The sequence below is a fragment of the Bidens hawaiensis genome, unplaced genomic scaffold (genome assembly GCF_021521415.1).
Source record: "Bidens hawaiensis isolate Kalapana, Puna unplaced genomic scaffold, B.hawaiensis_p1.1 tig00009361_1, whole genome shotgun sequence".
Classification (NCBI taxonomy): Eukaryota; Viridiplantae; Streptophyta; class Magnoliopsida; order Asterales; family Asteraceae; genus Bidens; species Bidens hawaiensis.
The window spans coordinates 704,295-727,828 of record NW_027491690.1 but is presented as its reverse complement, the minus strand read 5'-3'; the positions used below and the strand labels follow the sequence as shown (position 1 = coordinate 727,828).

The following is a 23,534-nucleotide window of genomic DNA, read 5'->3' as shown; positions in this document are numbered from 1 at the left end:
TAAAATACAAAATTAGAAAATAATTCAGGGTCAACTGGATCTTGACTGACCTAAAAGGGTCCACCATGCTTACATAATCCTAATCATATTAGGATGAGGGTAGTGGGGCTGGGCGTGGTCCAGGTGGCTCGCGAACACCACTACCCCTGTTATCAAATAATACAACCTTTCACAGTTTCACATTATGTTGGTCTTAAACTTGAATATCAAATAATCAACATTAATAAGTTATTTAGGTATGTATAATTGTAATTCATTTGACTTTTAGTAAGTTAACAATTACTAGAGGGATGTTCTTGCATTTGGCCTGTTATAAAACAGACTTGTGAGAACTAGACTATAGTGTTCATTTGGACAAGTAAATTGAGATACGAGTGCAGAACTCTCCAAATTCCTTGAAAACCTTTTCCCAATACCTCTTCATCACAGGAAACCTAAATCTTCAGACAATATATGGGTATTTTGGAGCCAAAATAATTTGTCTTCAGGTGAGTTGCTCGCGTCTATGGCCGGGTTTTGACTTTAGTTATCATGCATATAGATAACTAATTAACCACTTTATATATATAATTTCACAGCTGATCATGGTACTCCTATAAATATAATTCACGAGAAAATCATATCTGCATTTTATAAGACCTTAAATTGCCACACGCTCATAGGCCAGTTTTGGGCACCTGTAACGGTAGGCGGAAGACGAGTGCTTTCAACTTCAGGTCAACCAGTTATCCTTCCAAGGACTTTGCCATGTATAGGCTATATTCTTCAAGTTATAAGTACGATATAGATCATGTGAATAAGCTTGGCACTCAACAAGACCATATGATCATGAGCGGTGGACACTCCGCTGCATTCCTTAATCGTTTGCCATATATGAATCAAGTTCAATGGATTCCAACAGACGAATCCACTACAATATTGAACTTTTCTATTATGCTTCCTATATGTTTCCCTTCTCAAAGTCAAAGCTATTGCATTGGTGTTCTAGAGTTTACTTTGGACCGTTGGCCTTATTATTTGGAGTATTTCCTTTTAAATATGATTGAGACACTAAAGGTATGTGTTTGTAGATTTTTCTTTATTTTTTCTGTATTTTTTATAACAAAAGAACATATCAAAGGAGTTGTCTTTTCCATAACTAATTAGTAGGATGCTGTATGTACGTTTACTCTCCAATATTACACTTGTGTTCCTAAGTAAGGGCATTAATTTTTTAGGTTAAGTTCATGTAAAAAGACTAAAATACCCTTCTGTTTGAAAAATTATATAATTTAGAACTAAACTAGTTAATTATTAAACAACTCAAAATGAGTTGATGTGGTGTTATTTTCTCATTTTGAATAACCTTTTTGCAGTTTGGTGTTTAATACTTTAATGTTGTAATCGAGTGTAAACTTGGTGCATTTTTGACGACTAGTGATTTAGTAGTCTCATTATTAATAAAATTTGATCGACCTGTTGCAGAAGGCCATTAAAAAGCTCTTTTCTTGTGTTCTTGAATACACGTTAGGATATATATTACTTCAGTATTTTAAGTTGTTTCCTATTTCTCTTTGCAGAAAGTTGGTCTGGATCTGTTTCGCGGAGAAAAACTTATACCATACAAGGTAAGACATGCAAAGTAACTTAAAATTGTGTTTTACAGCTAGCTGTTTGAAATTCTTGTTCACTTCTTTGTCATAATGTTAGATATTTGATGTTTGTAAATACTTTACAATTAAAAACAGACTCTAAGTTATCTCACACCTTCAAAGGACAAGATTGAAGAGGCGTTAAAGATCGTTTGCGGATCACATAACCTAGCTGTAGCACAAGTTTGTGTCACTAGTGAGAATAAAAATTACATGCCCTTTTCATCTTCTTTGGATGACACTCGAACGAAGGGCTTAGTTCTCAAACTGACTGGTTGTCTTGGTCCGGTGACAAAGCTGGATATTGATGATTTTCAAAAGTACTATAGTTTGTGTGATGTAATTCCTCATGGATTCGGGGAGGAAGTTGCTGTGAAGACACTCCAAGATTACGAATCACGCTATATATCAAAACTTTATTCTAATATGCTAGTTGATTGGGATCGCCAATGTTCTGATGTTAGTGCTTTAGCAATATGCTTGAGGAGTATTGAAACTGGTCACTTTGATTATGCATTTGAATTCATACGGATCAAACATTCAAACTATGTTTTCTTTTTGGAGGCTCTACTCTTATCCTTAAAAAGGTGTTTACCAGGTTTCAAGTTTGCTTCTGGTGCAGAACTAGGTGATGAGTTCGATGTTATTGATGTTCAGACATATGCAATGGATGAACTCGATGAACTGGTGAAAGTGAAAAGTTGAAGATTTTCCAAGGTAAAAAATCACCACCAATGCCGAAATCGTTGGTCGTGGACGACATAACACCTTCTGAGGCGGTGTGCTGCAAAACAACTCAAAAAGTATTGCCACGAGAAGTCATCGAGAAACAATTTGGAAAAACCATGAAAGAAGCTGCAAAAAACCTTCATGGTAATTTATTATAACTTTCTAATTTAAAAATACAGTTTTTTAGCAATTTTAATGCCAAATGTTTCTCTTACTACGATTTCGTATATGCGATATTTAACAAAACTTTTTTCTTGATATTGTGCTACAGTTTCTAGATTTACATTGAAACGCAAATTGAGGAAACATGGCATCCCGGAGTGGCGAGGACCAAATTTTGTAAAGAAAAAGACAAAGAATTTGTCCATTGTCCAAATTGACACAAATGAAGAAGATAATAGAGTATTTCAGGAACAATCAACCATCAATATAAACCAAAATACCCTGACTATAAAAGCAGAGTACGCCGATGATATGATCAAATTTAGTCTCCCTATCTTGCAAGCAACCTTTGCTATCGTTGAGAAAGAAATCGGTATCAAGTTCAAGTTGAGTCTTGGTACTTACAAGCTCAAGTATCGTGATGAAGTTGGAGATTGGATACTGTTGACATCCGATGAAGAAATGAGTTATTGTATCAGCGGTTCAAGAAAATTAGATCCAAATGAAGTTCGATTGTGTGTGTTACCATCAACACAAACAATATTTGGTCCTAGTTGTTCCTGTGGAGTCAGTTCTACTTAATGAACGTGTCTACTATCTTTATTATTAATTGTAATGGTTTTCTCTTTATATCTATCTAAACGCTGGAATTTGCATGTTTCATATTCAGCAACTTTCATGATTTGGTCTCTCAATTGCTATCCAATCTATAAGCTGGTTACAAAGATGTAACAGATTTCTATAAATGACTAATATCTTTATTAATTGTTCATTGATAATCTACTCAACTATAAGCGTCTATATGAGAATTTATGATTAAATTCCATCACATTTATCATGGAATGGAACAACAGAACAAGTACGATACCAAACCAGAGTTGAATATGATTAAAAGTGGTGACCAAACACAAGATATCTGGGCCTGGAAGTAATTTGAGCGCTGGTCAACTCCGGGTGTCGTCTCAATGCATCGATGTTCTGTGTTGGGTTTCATTGGTAAGCAGTTACAAATTTTATTTATCAAAAACCTGGTTCAATAAATAATAGTCAAATAATTAATTGAGTTAATTAATATAAACACAACGGAAAAATAAACGAGTGATCAACACTAAATGCAGGCCTGGCTCCGAAAAAGCAAAAAAAGTTTTGGGCCGAAGGCGAAATTTTTTGTGCCTTAATTTAAAATATGTATTTTGTTGGTTTAAACAATTAAATTTTTATATGGGTTTACTTAGTTATAACTTGGGTTATGTAAAAATTTTTTGTATAAAAATAGGATTAAAATTGTCTCAAATGAGACTAGATACCATAACATTTTGGTTGAGAGTAAAATCCCTTTGCCACTAGACCAAGCTAATGGTCATGTAATTGAGTTTAAACATTAAATGTACATATTGTTTTTAATAAAAATAAATATAATTTAAAAAAAATTCGGGTCTAACGGGGTGTCGAGCCTGTGGCCGTCGACCACCCCGCCACCCCTATGGGCCGGCCCTGACTAAATAAAACCAGACATGATCTGGTTATGAAACAAATAGGAACACGGATATAAAAACTTAATCTATCTAATACTTTTATGAGAAAACCACTTAAACCCCTCAAATTTGCTTGTTACAATTCAATAATCACCCTTCATATCTATTTTTATTTATTTATTTAGTTTACTTTTTTATTGGTGTGTGTGAAGAAGGAGAAAAATAATAAAAAAGAAAAATAAATAAAATATTATTTAATTGAATAATGATAAATATAACGAATGCGATTTAGAAAGTTTTTAAAAAGTGAAACAAATTTAGGAAAATAAGATTTTAAGTTTTTGAATGGAAATAAGATTTTAAGTTAAGGTATTTTAAATTATGTGAGGGAGTTATGTATATTATATAGAGTAGTTGTAAGTGGTTGTGAGTGAAGATGATAGAAACCGTTGCCGTTTATGAGTAAATTTGAAGAAACACTATTTACTTAATATAACGTTTTAATATTTGTTGAAATTGTTGTGAGTTGAGAAAAGAAAATGTAAAGATAAATATATAAAAAAAATATTGTTTAATTGAAAATGAGAGAAAAAATATGTTGATTTTTATTGTAATTATAAAGATGAATTAGAGAAACTATATTTAGAGACTCATATTCAACCCTTTATATTTTGCTATGAGTGTTTAAAAGTAAAAAAGTAATAATAATATAAATTTTTGTGAGTAAGAAAGATGTGAAATTTTTTTGAAACGTAAACAACATTTAAATAAACATGTGTTTTGTAGTTAAACTATGAGTTAATGATCATTTTCGTTCTTGTGATTTGTAATTTTCGTCAACTCGGTCCAAAGTTTGATCTTTTGTCAATTTAGTCCTTATAGTTTTAATCTTTAGCCTATTATATCCCCCCGTCTAACGGTATCCAAGTATGACGTTACTTTATCACCAGAGGGCCAAAAATGTCTTTTTAGACATTACCTCAGGGTCATAATTGTCTTTTTAGACATTACTTTGAGTGACATATTTATCTTAAGTGATGAACAAGAACGACGATGCGATTCAAAAATACGGATTCAAGAACAAGTGAAGAACAACAGGCGATTAAGTGAAGAACAACATGGAAATGTGGGATACTAGAGCTCCTGATGATGATTTTGATCCAAATGTTCGATACAGTATGTTAACCCCTAAACCCTAACCCTAACTATTATGTATTAATCAAAGAAACAATTGTTAGTTAATTTTGTACAATTCGGTTTCAGGAAATTTTCCAGACCGTTTTACCATTGAATTCCACCATGGGGGAGAGTTTAGGAAATCTTCATAAACTACATACCAGGGGGTATGTGTACTTTTGTTGATAATGCAGAACTGTTTTCAGTGATTATTGTAAGTGATATGGTACAACAATTAGCTTACAACGAAGAGAAAATTCTTAGGGTCTGTTTGGTATGAAGTAATGGAATGGATGATGGAATGGAATGAACGTGGTAATGGAATGAACAAATGAATGAAATAGGCTATTACCATTTCAATGACATGTTTGATTACCACATGGGAATGAAATGATTACTTTGCATAGTTTGGTATGTAGGAAAAAAAGAAAAAATAAAATTAAAACGGTAGTGAGTGGCGGTGGTGGTGGGAGGTAGGTGGCGGTCGTGGCATTGGTGGGCGGTGATGGTGGTGGTTGGTGGTGGTGGGGTGGGTGGTGAGCGATGAGAGATAATGGTGGTTAGTGGTGGTGTTGGGGTGGGTGGTGGCGGTAGTGGTGGTGGTGAGGGGCAGGGGTGACGGTCGAGGGTGGCGGTGGTGGGCGGTTGGCACTAATGGCGATGGTTGGTGGCGGTGGGTGGTGGTGGTAACGGTGGCGGTGGTGGTGGCGGTGAACGGCTTTGGTGGTGGTTGGTAGCAGTGGTGGGTGGTGGTAGGAAGATGGTGGATGTGATGTAGGGTGAAAGAGGGAAGGAATGAAAAAAAAACATGAGATATAGATGGAATGAAATTGAGGTGTTTTAAAGGGAATGAAATGAACTAGGTAATGGGTCATTTCATTCCTTTGATTAACCAAACACACTTTTTTTCATTCCCTCATAATGGATCATTCCATTCCATCCTCCATTCCTGCAAATCAAACGCTACCTTAAAGACCAAAAATTCTATTTTTGGATTCTCGAAGAGGACTTGGATTCTAGTTTAAGACCCTTGTCCAATGATACTGATGCTCTTAGCCTCATATGATATATTAGTGTGCATAGGGTAATTGAGGTGTACGTGTGAAGAGGTAGGTCCCAGCAGAACCCAGTTGGTCCCGCAAGACTCACCTTAAACAGGGACGTCTGCGCAAAGACCATCTGCTCCCGCAGGACCCACCATGCTCATAGAACCTTACGCGCAGTACGCAAGCTGTACACGCAGGGAAAGCCTCCCAATGGTGAAGTACCCCGCCTGTTCCCGCAGTTGCGGATACAAGCCATCAGGGAAGGCTACCCGCGGACAGCAGGGCTACACGCACAAGACAATATATACTTCAGTAGTCACATGAAGGAATGAGCAAGGCGGGAACAATCCCGCCTAAATGAGCCAGTCTGTACGATTCTGAAAGATCTTCTGTACTATACCTACCAAGGTATGGAAAGGACAGACGATCTGACCAGAACAACCCATGAGCCAATCACAGGGTGACAGCTCACCGACAACAGTGCGAGGAGGAGCACCCTCTAGTACTGTTTGTCACTATTAGCCGCTGCCTACTCACCAACCCTTACTGTAGGGCGTGCGCAGCCTACAGTTGGTGAAATAGTGTTACTGTTGGCCGTAACCTATTCACCAACCAGCATGGCCTGCGTATAATCCACAGTAGGTAGGACGTGCATAATCTACAGTTGGAGGAATAGTGCAGCCGACATAGTTACTGTTGGCCGTAATCTATCCACCAACCAGTATGGCCTGTGTATAGTCCACTGTTGGTAGAACAGGAATACTATTCAGCCGGCTGTACCTTCTAGGAAACCTACCTTCGGCTATAAATACTCCAACATCTTGGAATGGTAAGATCATCTGCTATCCAGTTATCTAGCAATCTCTTAATATACACTTATATTCAGAGCAACCTAGTCTGATTCTCACGCCGGAGGGTGGTCACAAGGAGGATCCCCCCCCTTCTCAGTGACGAGCTTACGGTGTTTGTTTTGCAGGTCTCCTGAAGAACAGCCTTCTCAGCTAGACCTCATCCGTGGGAAACATTACTTAACCCCCAGATTATCTATAATCTGTACAGGGTCACTTAGTGTTTCTTCAACGTGGAACATTCACACATTGTATCAAAGGTAAAAGAGGCTTCAATGGTAAATTGTTTTAATGTGGAAAGAGATGGTGAATCAAAAAGTGGGGCTACAATGACACCTATTAACAGTTTAGAATCACCTAAAGAGGATGATGTAGTTGAATTAGATGACATGGATTTACATAATGTTAGGGTGTCTGAATCTGATGAAGATGTAGATGGGTTTGATAGTGAGGCAGACGGTTCTGATGATGATTCAGACTTCCTAGTTAATGAAGACAGTATTGATGAGCCAAATCAAGATATGGAATCATTTAGAGCAGTTGTGGATGATATATTTGATGAAGTTGAAGATGTTGAAGATAAAGGAGATGAATTAGATGATTTATATCTACATGATATTGATAGTCTTAGTGATCTTGATAATGAAACTGTATTACAAAAGAAACTAATGAAGATATAGAGTGAATTAACTATTTTGTGGAGTAAAATTTGTTGTTTTGTGATGCCAGCATAGCAATCAAGTACCCAACCAAGAGTCGGTCCACCGACTTGTTCGGACAATATACTTCACTTTTGATTTTATTTTTTATCAAAATTAACCGACCGATCCAAAAAGATTCCCTCAATGAGAATGGTCTTATGTCATAAGATTTTGACTTTAGTAACGATAGAACTGTTGTTAAGTGGCATCTGGGAACCCAAGGTCTGTCGCAAACCAACCTGTGACCACAAAGTCATAGCTGGTTGAATAACAAAACAGTTACCGGTATGCATAGACTTACTTGAAACTGAGATCTGACTCATCAATGAAAACGGTTACCACTCGAGGAGGATCTTCATCTTCATTTCGGATCTCATCATTCTGTTCCAACTCATCCTCCATCCTTCGCTTCTTTATCCTCTTGATCCTCTTCATCTTCGTCTTCAATTTCTACAGCAGGCGCGTATTAGAGGATGAAGAAAACCTAAATCTCCAATTGCCATCACACAACGACGTCGTATCGGTATCCGTATCTCAACAGGTTCAATTTCACAATTTCATTATTAGGAGGTTTAAATTCACTTATGCTATAGATGCCATTTCGAGTAATATTATTATATATGATGATTCATTGCTTCAGCTTCCGGATGATAATTATAAACTTTGGAAACCTCCGATTAGTGACGGTTTACGTTCATGCGTTAATCCTACGTCTCGCTATCAAGGTAGTCTTATAGCTTATGATGCATTTAGATTGTTAATTACTTTAGTAACTGTTTTTCTGCCTTGCAATTATTAATAACAAACGAAACAACAATGAAGCGAAAAGAGCTAAAAATAATAGTACTGTTATGTAATAAAAGAGAGAGAGAAAGAGAGAGAGAGAGAGAGAGACATGAATAAGGTAGCATAAAGCTAACGAAACTGTACGTTAAGACTGCATTAAGGCAAAACTATGGCCTTGTAATGACTTTATGTTCTCAGGTGTTCAAGGAGGGGATCGTTATATCACTTTAAGAAGCAATGGTGGACTCAATCAAATGCGTACTGGTGTCAGTATTCATATCTCTTTTATAATACTTGTCTGTTTTAAAATGCACGCATAATGCGAGAAGCACATGATGCGCTGCAATGTCATGATGTGAGGATGATGCGCTCTAAATCGCATAATGCATGATGTGTGCATTTCTGAGTTAACCTACATAGATTACTACACATAGTTAAAACTTAAGTCTTGTCTTGGTTATATGTAAAACTTCTTTGTTGGTACTATAGCCTTTTGTAAATTTTTTATTTTAGTGTTTAAAAGTTAACAAGTTAAAAACTGAAAATATTATCTATAACCAAGTTTTTAGTATATATATTTTAATAACAAACGCCTCACGCACGCATCGTTTTTTTGGTTCAAAGCGTGTCGGAGAGATTCACGCATTTTAAAATCAAGGTTTTAATTTATGATTTAGATTTCTTCTATGGTTGTTTAAACCTTGGTATATATTTGTGATTGTAGAGCAAAAAGTACATTAGTTTCTAAGATACTGTTTTGAGTTTAGCATGATACAACACGGCTGGTATTTTGACAGATTGCTGATATGGTAGCAATTGCACGCATGATGAATGCAACACTAGTGATTCCTGAACTTGATAAGCGTTCATTCTGGCAAGACAAAAGGTAATCATAAGTTTTACTACATGTATGATTAATTAACACTGTATCCTAATTATCTGTTATGCAGTATATTTTCAGATATCTTTGATGAAGACTATTTCATTGATAGCTTAAAACGGGATGTTAGAATCATAAAGAAGCTTCCTTATGAGTTGGTCAATGTTCCTCGTGCAAGAAAACACTTCACATCTTGGGGTGGTTTAGGTTATTATGAAGAGATGACCAAATTATGGGCTGATTATCAGGCATGTTGTTTCTATACTTTGTTATGCTTTCTTTCTACAGTCTAATTGTCACTTTTTCATTGCTTAACTCAATAATTTGAATTGTTGGTGACATCTGCTTTGAGATATGGTTTTTACACTGGCTTGTTTGGTATGAAATACGCGTATATAAAGGCGTATTCTTTTACTGGTTTAGTAATATAAGAATACTATAGTATACATGCTTATAATTGCTTCAAAACATCCCTTGTTCTTACATTAGCTGCTTTGGTACTACCCACTTCGAATTGGTTTATACGCTTCTATGTTGAGATATTAGCCACTTCAAGTAATGTATTCCTTTCCCAAATAACAAAATAGTAATCAGTAATTCAGTTACTATCTGCTACATGTAGGTTAAGTAAATTGTTAAGTATTAGATTAGGGTTTGTTTGTGTTTAGCCCACAGGCCTGAGTTAGGTGCCTTTAGGGTTTGTTTCTAGTTTCTGTTATTGAGGGTTCCCTCTCTACTGTAATAACACAATTCATTCAAAGATGTAGTCCAACTACTTTTACATAAATCAAATGGAAACCCCATTAAACATCAGGAAAATATCCTATTTTCCTCCATTAGACTTAAGAGACCTGTGGCTGAAGTCACATTTCTCAGATAATTGTATCTTGCAGCAAAAAGTAGAGATATTTCTCTGATGAATTTCCTTTTTTTTCCCTAGTTTATTTAACCAACAGTTACTAGATTAAATGATATAAATGGCTTCCTTATAGTTTATATTAGTATAAGGGTTCCAAGATGCATTAGGCCTATATTTCTTACCTAGCATGTCTGATTTTGCTTATGCATCTTTTTAGTATCTTTATGTCTTACTTCTTAGTTAAGACTTAAGAGGATTAAGCTTTTCAATATAAGTCATTACCCAGCAAAGCTAAGATACATTGTGTAGGGAGACTACCAACCTTTGTACAGGTTTTGGCTGTTTACTTATGTTGAGAGGCTGCATTTTTATATCTCAAATTAGGATCTTCTGAATCAGTTTCTAGATTTTCCATCCATCACCTCCAATGTAGTGGGCCAGTCGGTTGTCTTATTGATCATATGCACGTGTTCTCTTGTTATTTCTTTAGTTTGAGATGCTTTTACCTGCAATTATATATTATTTATTGGTTGTTGTGCAGGTGATTCATGTTCCAAAATCAGATTCTCGACTAGCAAACAATGATCTGCCACTAGATATCCAGAGATTGCGTTGTCGTGCTCTTTATCATGCTCTTCGGTTTTCTCCTTCTATTGAAACCCTTGGCAAGGTATGAGATTCCCTTCATTGATACATTTTGGTAATAATTTTTCCCTGTATAATCTTTAGTTACATACATTCATTTGTTCCCTTCATCTTGATAACACGCGTGTAATGAAATTTAAGTAATCTTGACTACAAAGAGTTTGGATCAAAATCATGTGTAGAATTTTCAAATGTAAGTTTAAGAAAATTTTGTTTATTTTTTTTACTGAATAGCACTTTTTGTTCCTAATGCAATATGTCATGTTTACTTTTATATTGGTAGATTTAAATTCCCGCATCTGTAAATATTTTTCAGCATATTCTTTTATTACATCATTGACTTTTGTTTATTATTCTTGATGATACTCGCCTTTAAAGATAACACAGAAACTAGAATTGGGAAGAGTTGGGTTTGCACTCATTTGGTTATGTTAAAAAAGCTATTGACTAGAATTAAGGCATTAGAGCGTGTCTTTTTAGGCTTCCCATTGGAAAAGATCTTAGTGTAGCGTGTCTTTTTAGTATGGATCAAAACGTTAGGTTTACATGCAAACTCTTTATGATTACAAAGGCAAATTGATTACAATGATAATCCAAACACAACCTGGGTCTTCATAAATAAATGTGTCAAAATTGTCACCTCCACTGATAATTGAATAAATGTGATGTCATGTATTGTCAAATGTTGGTGAAGTCATGGATGAGGATTTGTTTTATATTAGGCCCTGAACATACATGCTGGTGAATCCGCAGAAGCTAGTTGAACGGCTCAGATCGCGTGAAGGAAGATATATTTCTCTTCATCTGAGATACGAGAAAGACATGCTGGCTTTCTCTGGTTGTACATACGGCTTGTCTGACTCGGAATCTGAAGATCTTAGATTGCTTAGGTACGTGTTATCTGTTACAAATTAAAAAAACAAAACAAAACACAAGAGTTAGTTAATTATATGTAATTTCTCAATGTTAGGGACCAAACTTGCAATATGGACATACCACAGGGACCATCCAAGTAATTAACTAAAAATATTTGAATTATGTTTTTTTCAGAGAGAATACGAATCACTGGAAAGTAAAGAAAATCAATTCAACCGAGCAGAGAATCGCAGGTTTATGTCCGTTGACTCCAAAAGAAGTTGGAATATTTCTTCAGGCTCTCGGTTATCCTCCTTCAACAGTTGTATATATTGCTGCTGGTGAAATTTATGCTCATCTTTCAGATCTCACGTCTCGTTTCCCAAACGTGTTATTCAAGGTTGAGAACTTTGGTCTTATCTTTTTAAGGTTGATGATGGTTGAGTTTATTATTTTGTAAAATGATTTCAGGATATGGTAGCAAGTGAAGAAGAGTTGAAGGTGTACTCCAATCATGCGTCGCAAACGGCTGCACTTGATTATATAATTTCTCTAGAGAGTGATGTGTTCGTACCGACATATTCGGGTAACATGGCGAGAGCAGTTGAGGGCCATCGAAGACTTTTAGGCCACCGCAAGACTATTACTCCTGACAGGTACTTTACACATTGACCTTATCATTTTCACTTTTATAAGTTATATTGAGAGTGTGTAATTAAATACTACAACACGTCAAAGCTAGGGGTGTAAATGAGCTGAGCCCGAGTCGGCTCGTTTAACTTACTCAAGCTGGAGATTGAGCTCGGCTCGTGGATAGCCTTTCAAGCTTGAGCTCGGCTCATTTATTATGTATTAATTAATTAATGTATAGACATCTGTAATTATGTGTATATATATTTAAATTATAACTTTTATATATAAACTAGTTTTTATCCCCCGTATTACGGGGGTTGTTTTATATTGTTTGTTCTAATATTTATTTATTTTTTGAATTTATATTTTTTATTGTATGAAAGTTAATGATATACTTATGATTTGATGATAAATTGTTTCACAAATAAATGAGATGTTATAACCCGGTTTAAAAGCTATATGATTTTAATGAGACCCAAGACCCGTATATTTTTATTACTATAAATTGGTTTTTTTAATTATAAATAATATTTATGAAAGTTAATAATATAGTTATGGTTTGATGAGACCCAAGACCCGATTATTTTTTTTACTATAAAATTGGTTTTTTAATTTAAATAATATATATATATATATATATATATCTTTTTTAAAAATAAAAAAAGTATTAATTTTTAGCATGCCCTATTTTATAGGATTTTTACATCAATAATTTGGTGAAAATAATTTTTTATTTAATGAGATGTTATAACCCGTTTAAGAAATATTTGGGTTTGGTAAGACCCATATCCATGAATTCGGGTCAAATCCATGAGAAGCCTCCATTTAAAAATCAAGCAAATCTGGCGACTCCAAAAAAAGGGGGAGCGACCACATCGCGACACGTAGGATTTTTATGTTTTCGTTTATATATATTATAGATTATAATATGTATTATTTAGTTATGTATATCACAATAATTGTTATATAAATATATATTTAATATATGAATGAAAAATTATATAACTAATATAACTTTTATTAACTATATATGTAATTATATTATTTAGCCAGCTCGAGCTCGATAAGTAAAGCTCAGGCTCGCTGAAGAAACACTAAGTGACCCGGTACAGATTATAGATAATCTGGGGGTTAAGTAATGTTTCCCACGAATGAGGTCTAGCTGAGAAGGCTGTTCTTCAGGAGACCTGCAAAACAAACACCGTAAGCTCGTCACTGAGAAGGGGGGGGTTCCTCCTTGTGACCACCCTCCGGCGTGAGAATCAGACTAGGTTGCTCTGAATATAAGTGTATATTAAGAGATTGCTAGATAACTGGATAGCAGATGATCTTACCATTCCAAGATGTTGGAGTATTTATAGCCGAAGGTAGGTTTTCTAGAAGGTACAGCCGGCTGAATAGTATTCCTGTTCAACCAACAGTGGACTATGCACAGGCCATACTGGTTGGTGGGTAGGTTACGGCCAACAGTAACAAAGTCGGCTGCACTATTCCACCAACTGTAGATTATGCACGTCCTACTTACTGTGGATTGTACGCAGGCCATGCTGGTTGGTGAATAGGTTACGGCCAACAGTAACACTATTCCACTAACTGTAGGCCGCGCATGCTCCTCAGTAAGGGTTGGTGAGTAGGCAGCGGCTAATAGTGAAACAGTACTAGAGGGTGCTCCTCCTCGTCCTGTTGTCGATGAGCTGTCACCCTGTGATTGGCTCATGGGCTGTTCTGGTCAGATCGTCTGTCCTATCCATACTTCTGTAGGTATGGTACAAGAGATCTTTCAGAATCAGACTGGCTCATTTAGGCGGGATTGTTCCCGCCTTGCTCATCCCTTCATGTGACTACTGAAGTAGCTAATGTCTTGTGCGTGTAGCCCTGCTGTCTGCGGGTAGCCTTTCCTGATGGCTTGTATCCGCAACTGCGGGAACAGGCGGGGTACTTCACCATTGGGAGGCTTTCCCTGCGTGTTCAGCTTGTGTACTGCGCGTAAGATCCTATGAGCATGGTGGGTCCTGCGGGAGCAGATGGCCTTTGCGCAGACGTCCCTGCTCCAGGTGAGTCTTGCGGGACCAACTGGTCTCTGCTGGGACCTACCTCTTCAAGTCCCCCCAGTCCAATGTTCTTCTCATGAATGTTTAATAGAGTGAGGTGAACTTTTGGACTTTGAGCAAGGGGTTTTGAAAAGGGTTTCTAGTTTTAAGGTTCTCCGTGGGGATTCTTCCCGCGGGTTTCCTAATGTCACTTGCAAAAATTCCCGATTTTTTTGCTTGATCTTTGGGTATGATGCGGGTAGGTATGTAACCTTCTCGCAAGTCAGGAGCGTTGAGTCTCACTTGTGTGGATTCTCCTTGAGGTTTTAGTGGTTTTGAACATAGTGATCAATTATGTTTAAACCACCAATTCCATCCTGGAGCCTCAGACAATGTAGTTCTCGACGTTCCCGCTATGCGGGGATGTTATTTCCGTTTCCACAAGCATTGCCCAGAAGATCCTGCCTGGTTTCAATTCCCTGCCGAGCGCTAGGTATGTGAAGGGTTTTGCCTTAACACTGTACCCGCGCTCGTCTTACGGTTACTTTACTTTCAAGGTACTCCTGGCGTCAATTCCCTGCGGGTGCTAGGTACGTGAAGGGTTTTGCCTTAACACTGTATCCGCACCCGTCTTATAGTTACTTTGTTGCCGGGGTATTCTTGGCTTCAATTCCCTGCGGGTGCTAGGTATGTGGAAGGTTTTGACCATAACACTGTACCCGCATCCGTCTTATGGTTACTTGGTTGCCAAGGTAAGGGGTATTTTCCCGCTTACTTTTGAATCTTTTTGAATTTTGAATTTTGAAATTCGAAAGGTTGGTGAGGATAAGAACAATCCAAACATCTGAAACGTCGTGTGACGGTTTCTTCTGACTGTGTCAGGACGTGCAGGAAGTTATGGTGACGTGACAGAACATGGTCATTCCAGTCGCTTTTTCAGGCGCGTGGGCGTGTTTTTTCGGGCGCGTGGCCGCGAAGTTACTGGCACGTCCTTTCAACAGCTGTTGCCAGCTTGCTTTTTGCCACGTGTCATAGTTTCATTGCACTGTCGATTTCTCTCTCCTCCGCATTAAATTCACCGCATTAATTGCGATTACTATATAAAGGGGAAGAGGGTTATTTGCAATTCACACTTTCACCTCTCTTCTTCTTCTTAGTGATTTCCGGCAAATACTCCCCTTTTTCAGGCAAGCATTTTCTCGAAATCACTTCTTTCTGCAAAAATGTCTTCTCATGATGCTGAAGCTGTAGCCGACGATAGGAGTACTGCTGGCGAGTGCCAGTGTGCTCTACCTGTCGATCAGTACCAGTACATCGTCAGGAAGTTCATGCTCGAGTCTCTCGAGCCTGAGTTTCCTGAATCTCACCAGACTGTGTACGATGCCCCCAGTGGCAAGATCGGGGTATATGCTGCATTCTTTGTTTATGGAAACCTTAGGTTCCCATTGACAAAGTTTATGTACCGTGTCCTGGAGAGGCACGGGGTGCACCTGACCGAGGTGCATCCGATGGCGATTGCCAAGGTCCGGCACTTCGAGTGGGTGTGCCGGATTCTGGGTATTGAGCCCTACGTGGACCGCCTGATGACCTTCTATACTTGGAGGTGCGTCCAAGGGTGGTACACCCTGACAACCCGTATAAAGGGTTTAAAGATCTGCGTGACCGAGCGCAGTCTCCGATCGTGGAAGCGGGAGTTCTTCTACATCTCTGCCCGCGCCATCCCCATTGCTATGAAGTTCAAGAAGGGCCAAGCGCTTCCGAGCCTTCACGCTTCCAGCTACCAGGAGGCGGAATGGTTCGCGAAGATATCCCGGGTCCAATCTCCGGTTTACCGGTTTGCGGAGTCCGGGATGGTGCTGCTGGGGATGAGCCGGGTATGGAAGGATGCGTCTCGGTTTCCTATCCTTCTCGAATACGGTTTGAACTCTATTCCTTATGGTATGTCTTGTCTTTCTTGCTGATATTAGTTTATTTTTCTAACTGTTTCTTTTCTTTCAGAGGGGAATAATTTGGAGTCGCTCCTGTTCCCGCGGGAGGCTGACCGTCCCGTACGGGTGGGCACTCGTGCTCTGGACGACAATGAGTTGCCCATCCTGGAGCAAACGGCGGATAGGTTTGTGGAGGTCTATCCGCCAGGCCAAGAGATCCTGAGCCACCGGCGGCCAGGTAAGGAGATATTTTTTCCCGAACCCCTCAATGCTGTACCCGCTGTTGGAAATCCTTACATCCTATCTTCTTCTGAGGAATCCGCAGATGGTGCGTAAAGCTGGCAAGACCTGCATTTTCTGATGTATGCCAGTGCATCCGTATGCATCCCCGGCCAAAAGTATCCCGCGTTGTTTAGCTTGGCTACAACAGCGCGGGGGCCTGCGTGTACCCCACAGATGCCTTCGTGTACTTCCCTTAGGAGGTAGCCGGCATCTTGGTTGTCCACACATCTCAAGAGTGGGCCAAGAAAGTTACGTCTGTAAAGGATGTCATTGACGAGTTGATAATTCAGTGCTTTACAGCGTAGTTTTCTTGCCTGTGTTTTTGACTCTGGTAGTATTCCTGCTGCAAGGTAATTTATTATTGGTGTCATCCATGTTTCTGTATTGTTCTGGATGACACAAATTTCCTTGTGCGGGACTGATGGTGCTTCGAGGAGTTCAATGCGGATGTCCTTTCCCAAGTGGGTGAAGGCTAGTGATGCAAGCTTGCTTAACGCATCCGCAGATTTGTTTTCACTGCGCTTAACGTGTATGACTTTACAATCACTAAAATCACGCATAAGGGTTTTTGCCTGGGCGAGGTACAGGGCCATGGTGTCATTCACAGCCGTGTATGTTCCATTTATTTGGTTGGCCACCAGCATGGAATCCACGTGGGCTTCTAAGTTTTTCACTCCCATCTTACGCGCAATTCTCAAACCGGCCAAGAATGCTTCATATTCGGCTTCGTTATTCGTACTTGGAAAGTCCAGCCGAATAGCGTAAGTATATTCTTGGCCTGCTGGGTTGGTTAATTTTAACCCTGCGCCTGAACCCTCGTTACTGGCTGCTCCATCAGTGTAGAGTCGCCAGACATCATTGACGTCCTGTGCTGGGGAGGGTTGAGCCTCCTCCTGGCACTCTTTTTCCCGCGAAACGGGGACTTCTGCAATAAAATCGGCCAAGACCTGGCCTTTTATGGCTGGTCTTGGCTTGTACTTAATTGCATATTCTCCCAATTCAATTGCCCATTTGGCTAGACGTCCCGATAATTCGGGTTTGCCTAGAACATTTGAGAGTTTGAAGTTGGTGAGAATGGTGATTGGGTGGCCCTGGAAATATCGTTTTAACCTGCGTGAAGCGTGTATAAGTGCTAAGACCAATTTTTCGAGGGTAGAGTACCGGGTTTCTACGTCTGTTAGTACACGGCTAACATAATAGATTGGCATCTGGATGCCCTTTCGTTCTACTAGCAAGACTGCCCCGGTTGCTCTATCTGTTGCGGAAAGGTATAGGATTAACTCCTCTCCCGCTTGTGGTGCTGTAAGCGTTGGAAGTTCGATCAGGCGTGACCGAATCTCCTGAAAAGCTGCTTCCGCTTCTGGTGTCCAGCGGAAGTGCGTTTTCTTTAGGCAGTTTCTCAGTGTTGACACGAAAGGAAACGACTTATCCGCATGGTTTGCCAAGAAGCGATTAAGTGCGACTAGTCGCCCATTCAGTGTCTGAGCCTGTTTGATGGTGGTAGGTGATTCCATTTTAACAATGGCTTCGACCTTTTCAGGGTTCGCTCTAAAGCCATCTTTAGTAACAATGACTCCCAAGAACTTCCCTTCTTCCATCCCAAATGAACACTTGCTCGGGTTGAGCTTCATGTTTATCTTTCGGAGCGTGTTGAAAGTTTCTTCAATGTCTTTCAACATCGCCTCAGGCTCGAGGCTTTTGATGACCAAATCATCCATATAGACTTCCAAGTTTCTCCCGATTTGGGCATGAAACTCTTTGTCCATTAGTCGTTGGTACGTGGACCCTGCATTCTTAAGTCCGAATGGCATCATTTTATAACAAAATGTACCATCGGGCGTCCGAAATGCGGTTTTGTCCTGGTCATCAATGGCCATGTGGATTTGGTGGTACCCCTTATACGCATCCAAGAAGCATTTAAGGCGAAATGGCGCCAACGAATCCACTTTGAGATCAATTTCTGGTAACGGATAACAATCTTTGGGGCATGCTTTGTTCAAATCTTTGAAATCTATGCACATGCGCCATTGTTTGTCATTCTTCGGTACCATTACGGGATTTGCAACCCATGTTTGATATCTACTAACGCGTACGATGCCTGCGTCAAGGAGTTCCTTGACTTGGGTTCTACACGCGTTAGTTTGTTCAGGCCCCATTACCCTGCGCTTTTGTACGATTGGCGTAACAGCCGGATCGCATTTGAGCTTATGCTCCGCCTTACTTCGGGGTACACCAGTCATGTCAGCTGGTGTCCACGCAAAGATGTCAGCGTTTTTCTGCAGTAAGCGCTTGAGTAAGGTGCGGGTGGGATCAACAATTGTTGGTCCAATGGTAACGGCCTGGTCGGGGTATTTGCCATTGAAGGCCCATTTTTCCGGTTCAGTGATGGTTGGTTTAGCCTTCTTCAGTTTGGGTTTAGATGAGACAGATGCAATGCATACCTGGGGAATGCCAGAGATCATTGCTACACCCTCAGCTGTTGGCCATCCCATCATGCCGTGGACTGAAGATACCACGGCGTTGAATCTTGCCATCCCATCTCTTCCGAATAGGATGTCGTATGTGTGGTGTGGCTTTTTCATCACGACAAAATCCACGTCTTCTGTGCGTGAATGATTCCCATCGGTAAGAGTAACGGGGAAAGATAGGATACCCAGGGGTGTTTCTGTACTGCCATCAAACCCTTCCATTGAAGCGTAGACCGTTTCCAAGCGTTCCTTGTCTTCATCATCCAGCTTATCAAAGAACTGCCTGTACATCACTGTCGACGAAGCGCCGTTGTCAGCAAGAGTGCGGGAGGTGATGTAGTGCCCCAGCTGGCTTCTGATGACGATGGGGCCTTCTTTGCTGGGGCCTCCTGGCACTCGCGGGAAGCGCACCTCAGCTTCCTTCCACGCGCATGGTTCTATCACCTGTCTTTTTCTTCCTCTGACCTTGCCATGAACCATGTTGATGCTGATGTCGACGGGCTTTCGTCCGTTACCTCTGTACCGGTTGTCATTCCTTCCTCCCTTCCTGATTGATGCCACGAGATGTGCAAGCCTTCCATCCTTAACAAATGTTTCAATAATATCCTTCAAGGATGTGCACTCTTCAGTATCATGACCCTTTGTCCCGTGGAAATCACAGGATTTGCTTTGATCCGCATTAGGTTTCTGCCGGATCGATGGGGCTTTGGGCCATGGCAATTTTTCCGTGGCAAATATCTCCGTGACGCTCTTTGTGAGTGGCGTCCACCGGTGTTTTCGATTTGAAGGGTGTGTGTTGTCCCTTCCGCCAACAAGAGGGCGAGAGCTGGATGAGGTGTCAAAGTTTACCCTTGACTGCCAAATACCTAGCCTCCTCTTTTTGTTCTGCCGGGCGATCCGGACATTGTTCTCTCTTGTCCTCTGCGTGTAGAGGTGCGTACTCTGGGGAAGGTCCCTTCCCAGTTGCTTTTCCGTCTCGGCAAAGAGCTTTGCCGCCGTCATGATGGCATCCCATGTGGATGGCATGCCATCCTTACCCGTCAACGTGCGGATAAGTTATGGGTATTCGGCGCCTTGGATGAAGGCGGCGCGAACCAGATCCTCACTTATGTTGCCGAGACTAAGCTTTTTAGAGTTGAAGCGAGTGATGAAGTCTAGTAAAGATTCATCCTCCTCTCTCACGCAGTTGAGGATCGTCCACTGCTCTTCAGTGTACTTCCTCTGTTGGCTGAAGTGCTGGCTGAACTTGTTCTGAAAGTCCGCCCAGTCATATATGTGGTGGATCGGTAAACGATCGAACCATGCCCTGGCTGCTCCGACCAGAGTCATCTGGAACATGTAGCACCACGTGGGTTCCGTCCAGTTGCTGACGGTAGCCCCCGCAATGAACCTGTTCAGATGGTCGTCTGGGTCGGATAGACCATCATAAGTGCCAATGTTTGACATTTGTTTGGCACTTCTCGGGGCGATTGCCTCCGCAATGTCTCTTGCGAATTTTGACCTTCCTGCATTTGTGGCAGTTGGTCTAAAGGTTTTGGAGAAGTCACGCGGGTTTCTCTCCGTGATTGGTTTAAAAGCTTCCCCAAAATTCCTTTTTGGTTGGACGTCCGTGTCCTTACGCTTCCCTTTCGCCTTATGGCGAGGGTTCGCGTCGGTATCAGACTCCAACTCATCTTCTGAGTACTCGTAGTCACTGCTCATATTGAGGTGTTGGCGAGTACTGGTGAATTCGTCAGCCTGTTGAGCTGAACGCAAGCGTTCATCCAATTCGGCTTGGAATTCTCTTTGCCGTGCTTCGGCCCACGCCTTCACTTGATCTAGTGTTTGGCGAGGGACCTTCGTTCGTTTTTCCAGTTGGGTATCGGTGAACCCCAATGGAATATTTACTCCACTTGCCCCGGCTTGGGTAGTCGGGGTAGTGTTCGTAAGGATTGTATAACCGCCGGTGTTCCCCCCAGTTGCTGGGGTGGTTACCGGGGTTTCTTGGTCAGTTACAGGCCTTTGGACCGGAGTAACGTTAACCATTTCTTCAGAAATTGTGAAAACTAAAATAGTTCTAGCTTTTATGCACGGATGGCGCCAATGAAGAAACACTAAGTGACCCGGTACAGATTATAGATAATCTGGGGGTTAAGTAATGTTTCCCACGAATGAGGTCTAGCTGAGAAGGCTGTTCTTCAGGAGACCTGCAAAACAAACACCGTAAGCTCGTCACTGAGAAGGGGGGGGGTTCCTCCTTGTGACCACCCTCCGGCGTGAGAATCAGACTAGGTTGCTCTGAATATAAGTGTATATTAAGAGATTGCTAGATAACTGGATAGCAGATGATCTTACCATTCCAAGATGTTGGAGTATTTATAGCCGAAGGTAGGTTTTCTAGAAGGTACAGCCGGCTGAATAGTATTCCTGTTCAACCAACAGTGGACTATGCACAGGCCATACTGGTTGGTGGGTAGGTTACGGCCAACAGTAACAAAGTCGGCTGCACTATTCCACCAACTGTAGATTATGCACGTCCTACTTACTGTGGATTGTACGCAGGCCATGCTGGTTGGTGAATAGGTTACGGCCAACAGTAACACTATTCCACTAACTGTAGGCCGCGCATGCTCCTCAGTAAGGGTTGGTGAGTAGGCAGCGGCTAATAGTGAAACAGTACTAGAGGGTGCTCCTCCTCGTCCTGTTGTCGATGAGCTGTCACCCTGTGATTGGCTCATGGGCTGTTCTGGTCAGATCGTCTGTCCTATCCATACTTCTGTAGGTATGGTACAAGAGATCTTTCAGAATCAGACTGGCTCATTTAGGCGGGATTGTTCCCGCCTTGCTCATCCCTTCATGTGACTACTGAAGTAGCTAATGTCTTGTGCGTGTAGCCCTGCTGTCTGCGGGTAGCCTTTCCTGATGGCTTGTATCCGCAACTGCGGGAACAGGCGGGGTACTTCACCATTGGGAGGCTTTCCCTGCGTGTTCAGCTTGTGTACTGCGCGTAAGATCCTATGAGCATGGTGGGTCCTGCGGGAGCAGATGGCCTTTGCGCAGACGTCCCTGCTCCAGGTGAGTCTTGCGGGACCAACTGGTCTCTGCTGGGACCTACCTCTTCACTCGCTTATTAAACAAGCTTATTTTTAGGCATGAGCTCGTTCAAGCTTGGCTACAGTAGCTCACGAGCGGCTTTGGCTCATTTACGCCCTTAGTCAACGCTTTGATAACTATATTTACTAAAGTATGAAATTGTTATCAACATTTCAAATTATATATTAAAAACTTGATATTTGGCTTTGGATAATAATATTCACCAGGAAAGGTCTTGTGGAAATCTTTGATAAGTTGGAAAGTGGACAACTTAATGAAGGAGCATCATTACAACATCTTGTAAAGCACTTGCATGAAAAAAGGTCCATAAAACAAGTTACTTGTTTGTCAAAGTAAGGGATAGTATTGTATGTTTTTCAGGGGTAATTCAGTCCTTTTAACTATACTTTTTCAGGCAAGGCGGTCCAAGGAAACGAGAGGGTGCACCAGATGGAATCAGAGGACGAGCACGGTTCAAGGTCGAAGAATCTTTTTACCAAAATCCGTATCCTGAATGCATTTGCAAATCTAAACATAGGAAGTAACTCAACTTATTACTTGCATATTCTAGCAACCATTATTGTTGTTTCATTTTGTATTTTGTTCTTGTTTATCTTCTTATTTTAGGGTTTACCACTTATGTATTTTTTGGGTTTGTGATACAACGAGTTCTTTGGATTAGGAGTTATACATATTTGGACATTTTGGTGAAGATAAAACTGATATGTATACATATATTAAATTGTGGTGAAAGGATTTAACAGAATTCTATTAATCTGACTTTACTACTGCTAAGAAGTAATCTTCTAAAACTTGATGTAACCATAATCCAACTTCACTTCTTCTTTCTACTTTTGTAGTTGATAGATGCGTATAAACAATTTACAAGTTATTTATCTTTACTATCAATCGATTAGGAACACTTTTATTCAGAGAGACAACAAATACATAGGAAACAAAAGTAATTAGAAAACAATACGGCAATCCCAAAAGTATTTAGAAAACCATTGAGAAAAGAACCTGTTTTGCAACGGAGATATTGTTTGCGACTGATAATTTTTCACCGATGGGAGAATAATCAAACAATTCAAATGCAAGCATACGCTTTGTCATTTGTCATGCATTGGATTGTACCCAATAAGTGGTAACAAAGATCTTCAGAGTCTGGTGAATGTTGTGGAGTCGACCAAGTATCACAAGTTAACACCGTTTTGTAAGTTCTTCAAAACATAATATTATTTTATTTTTAGCCATTTTCCACATTTTTAAACAATCTCTTCTAAGTGTAGTACTACTTAAGTGTGAATCGACATTGGAGAGGTTTTTTG

General features: G+C 40.2%; 1 protein-coding gene across 1 annotated transcript; it reads left to right on the top strand.

The window, feature by feature from the left end:
- Positions 1 to 8,022: 8,022 nt before the first annotated feature.
- LOC143532154 (O-fucosyltransferase 38-like) lies at positions 8,023 to 22,907 on the top strand. The gene is made up of 11 exons (XM_077027283.1): positions 8,023 to 8,309; positions 8,409 to 8,493; positions 8,753 to 8,820; positions 9,352 to 9,440; positions 9,505 to 9,682; positions 10,835 to 10,963; positions 11,692 to 11,828; positions 11,989 to 12,193; positions 12,265 to 12,449; positions 22,434 to 22,529; positions 22,622 to 22,907. Exons 1-11 carry the CDS (start codon positions 8,094 to 8,096, stop codon positions 22,749 to 22,751), a joined length of 1,518 nt encoding a protein of 505 aa, XP_076883398.1. The 5' UTR covers positions 8,023 to 8,093; the 3' UTR covers positions 22,752 to 22,907.
- The last annotated feature ends 627 nt before the right edge of the window (positions 22,908 to 23,534 follow it).

Coding starts and splice junctions, on each gene's coding strand:
- LOC143532154 (XM_077027283.1), top strand. CDS start 8,094: ATGAAAACGGTTACCACTCGAGGAGGATCTTCATCTTCATTTCGGATC. Junction 8,821..9,351: donor TCAATCAAATGCGTACTGGT/GTCAGTATTCAT, acceptor GTATTTTGACAG/ATTGCTGATATGGTAGCAAT. Junction 12,194..12,264: donor TCCCAAACGTGTTATTCAAG/GTTGAGAACTTT, acceptor AAATGATTTCAG/GATATGGTAGCAAGTGAAGA.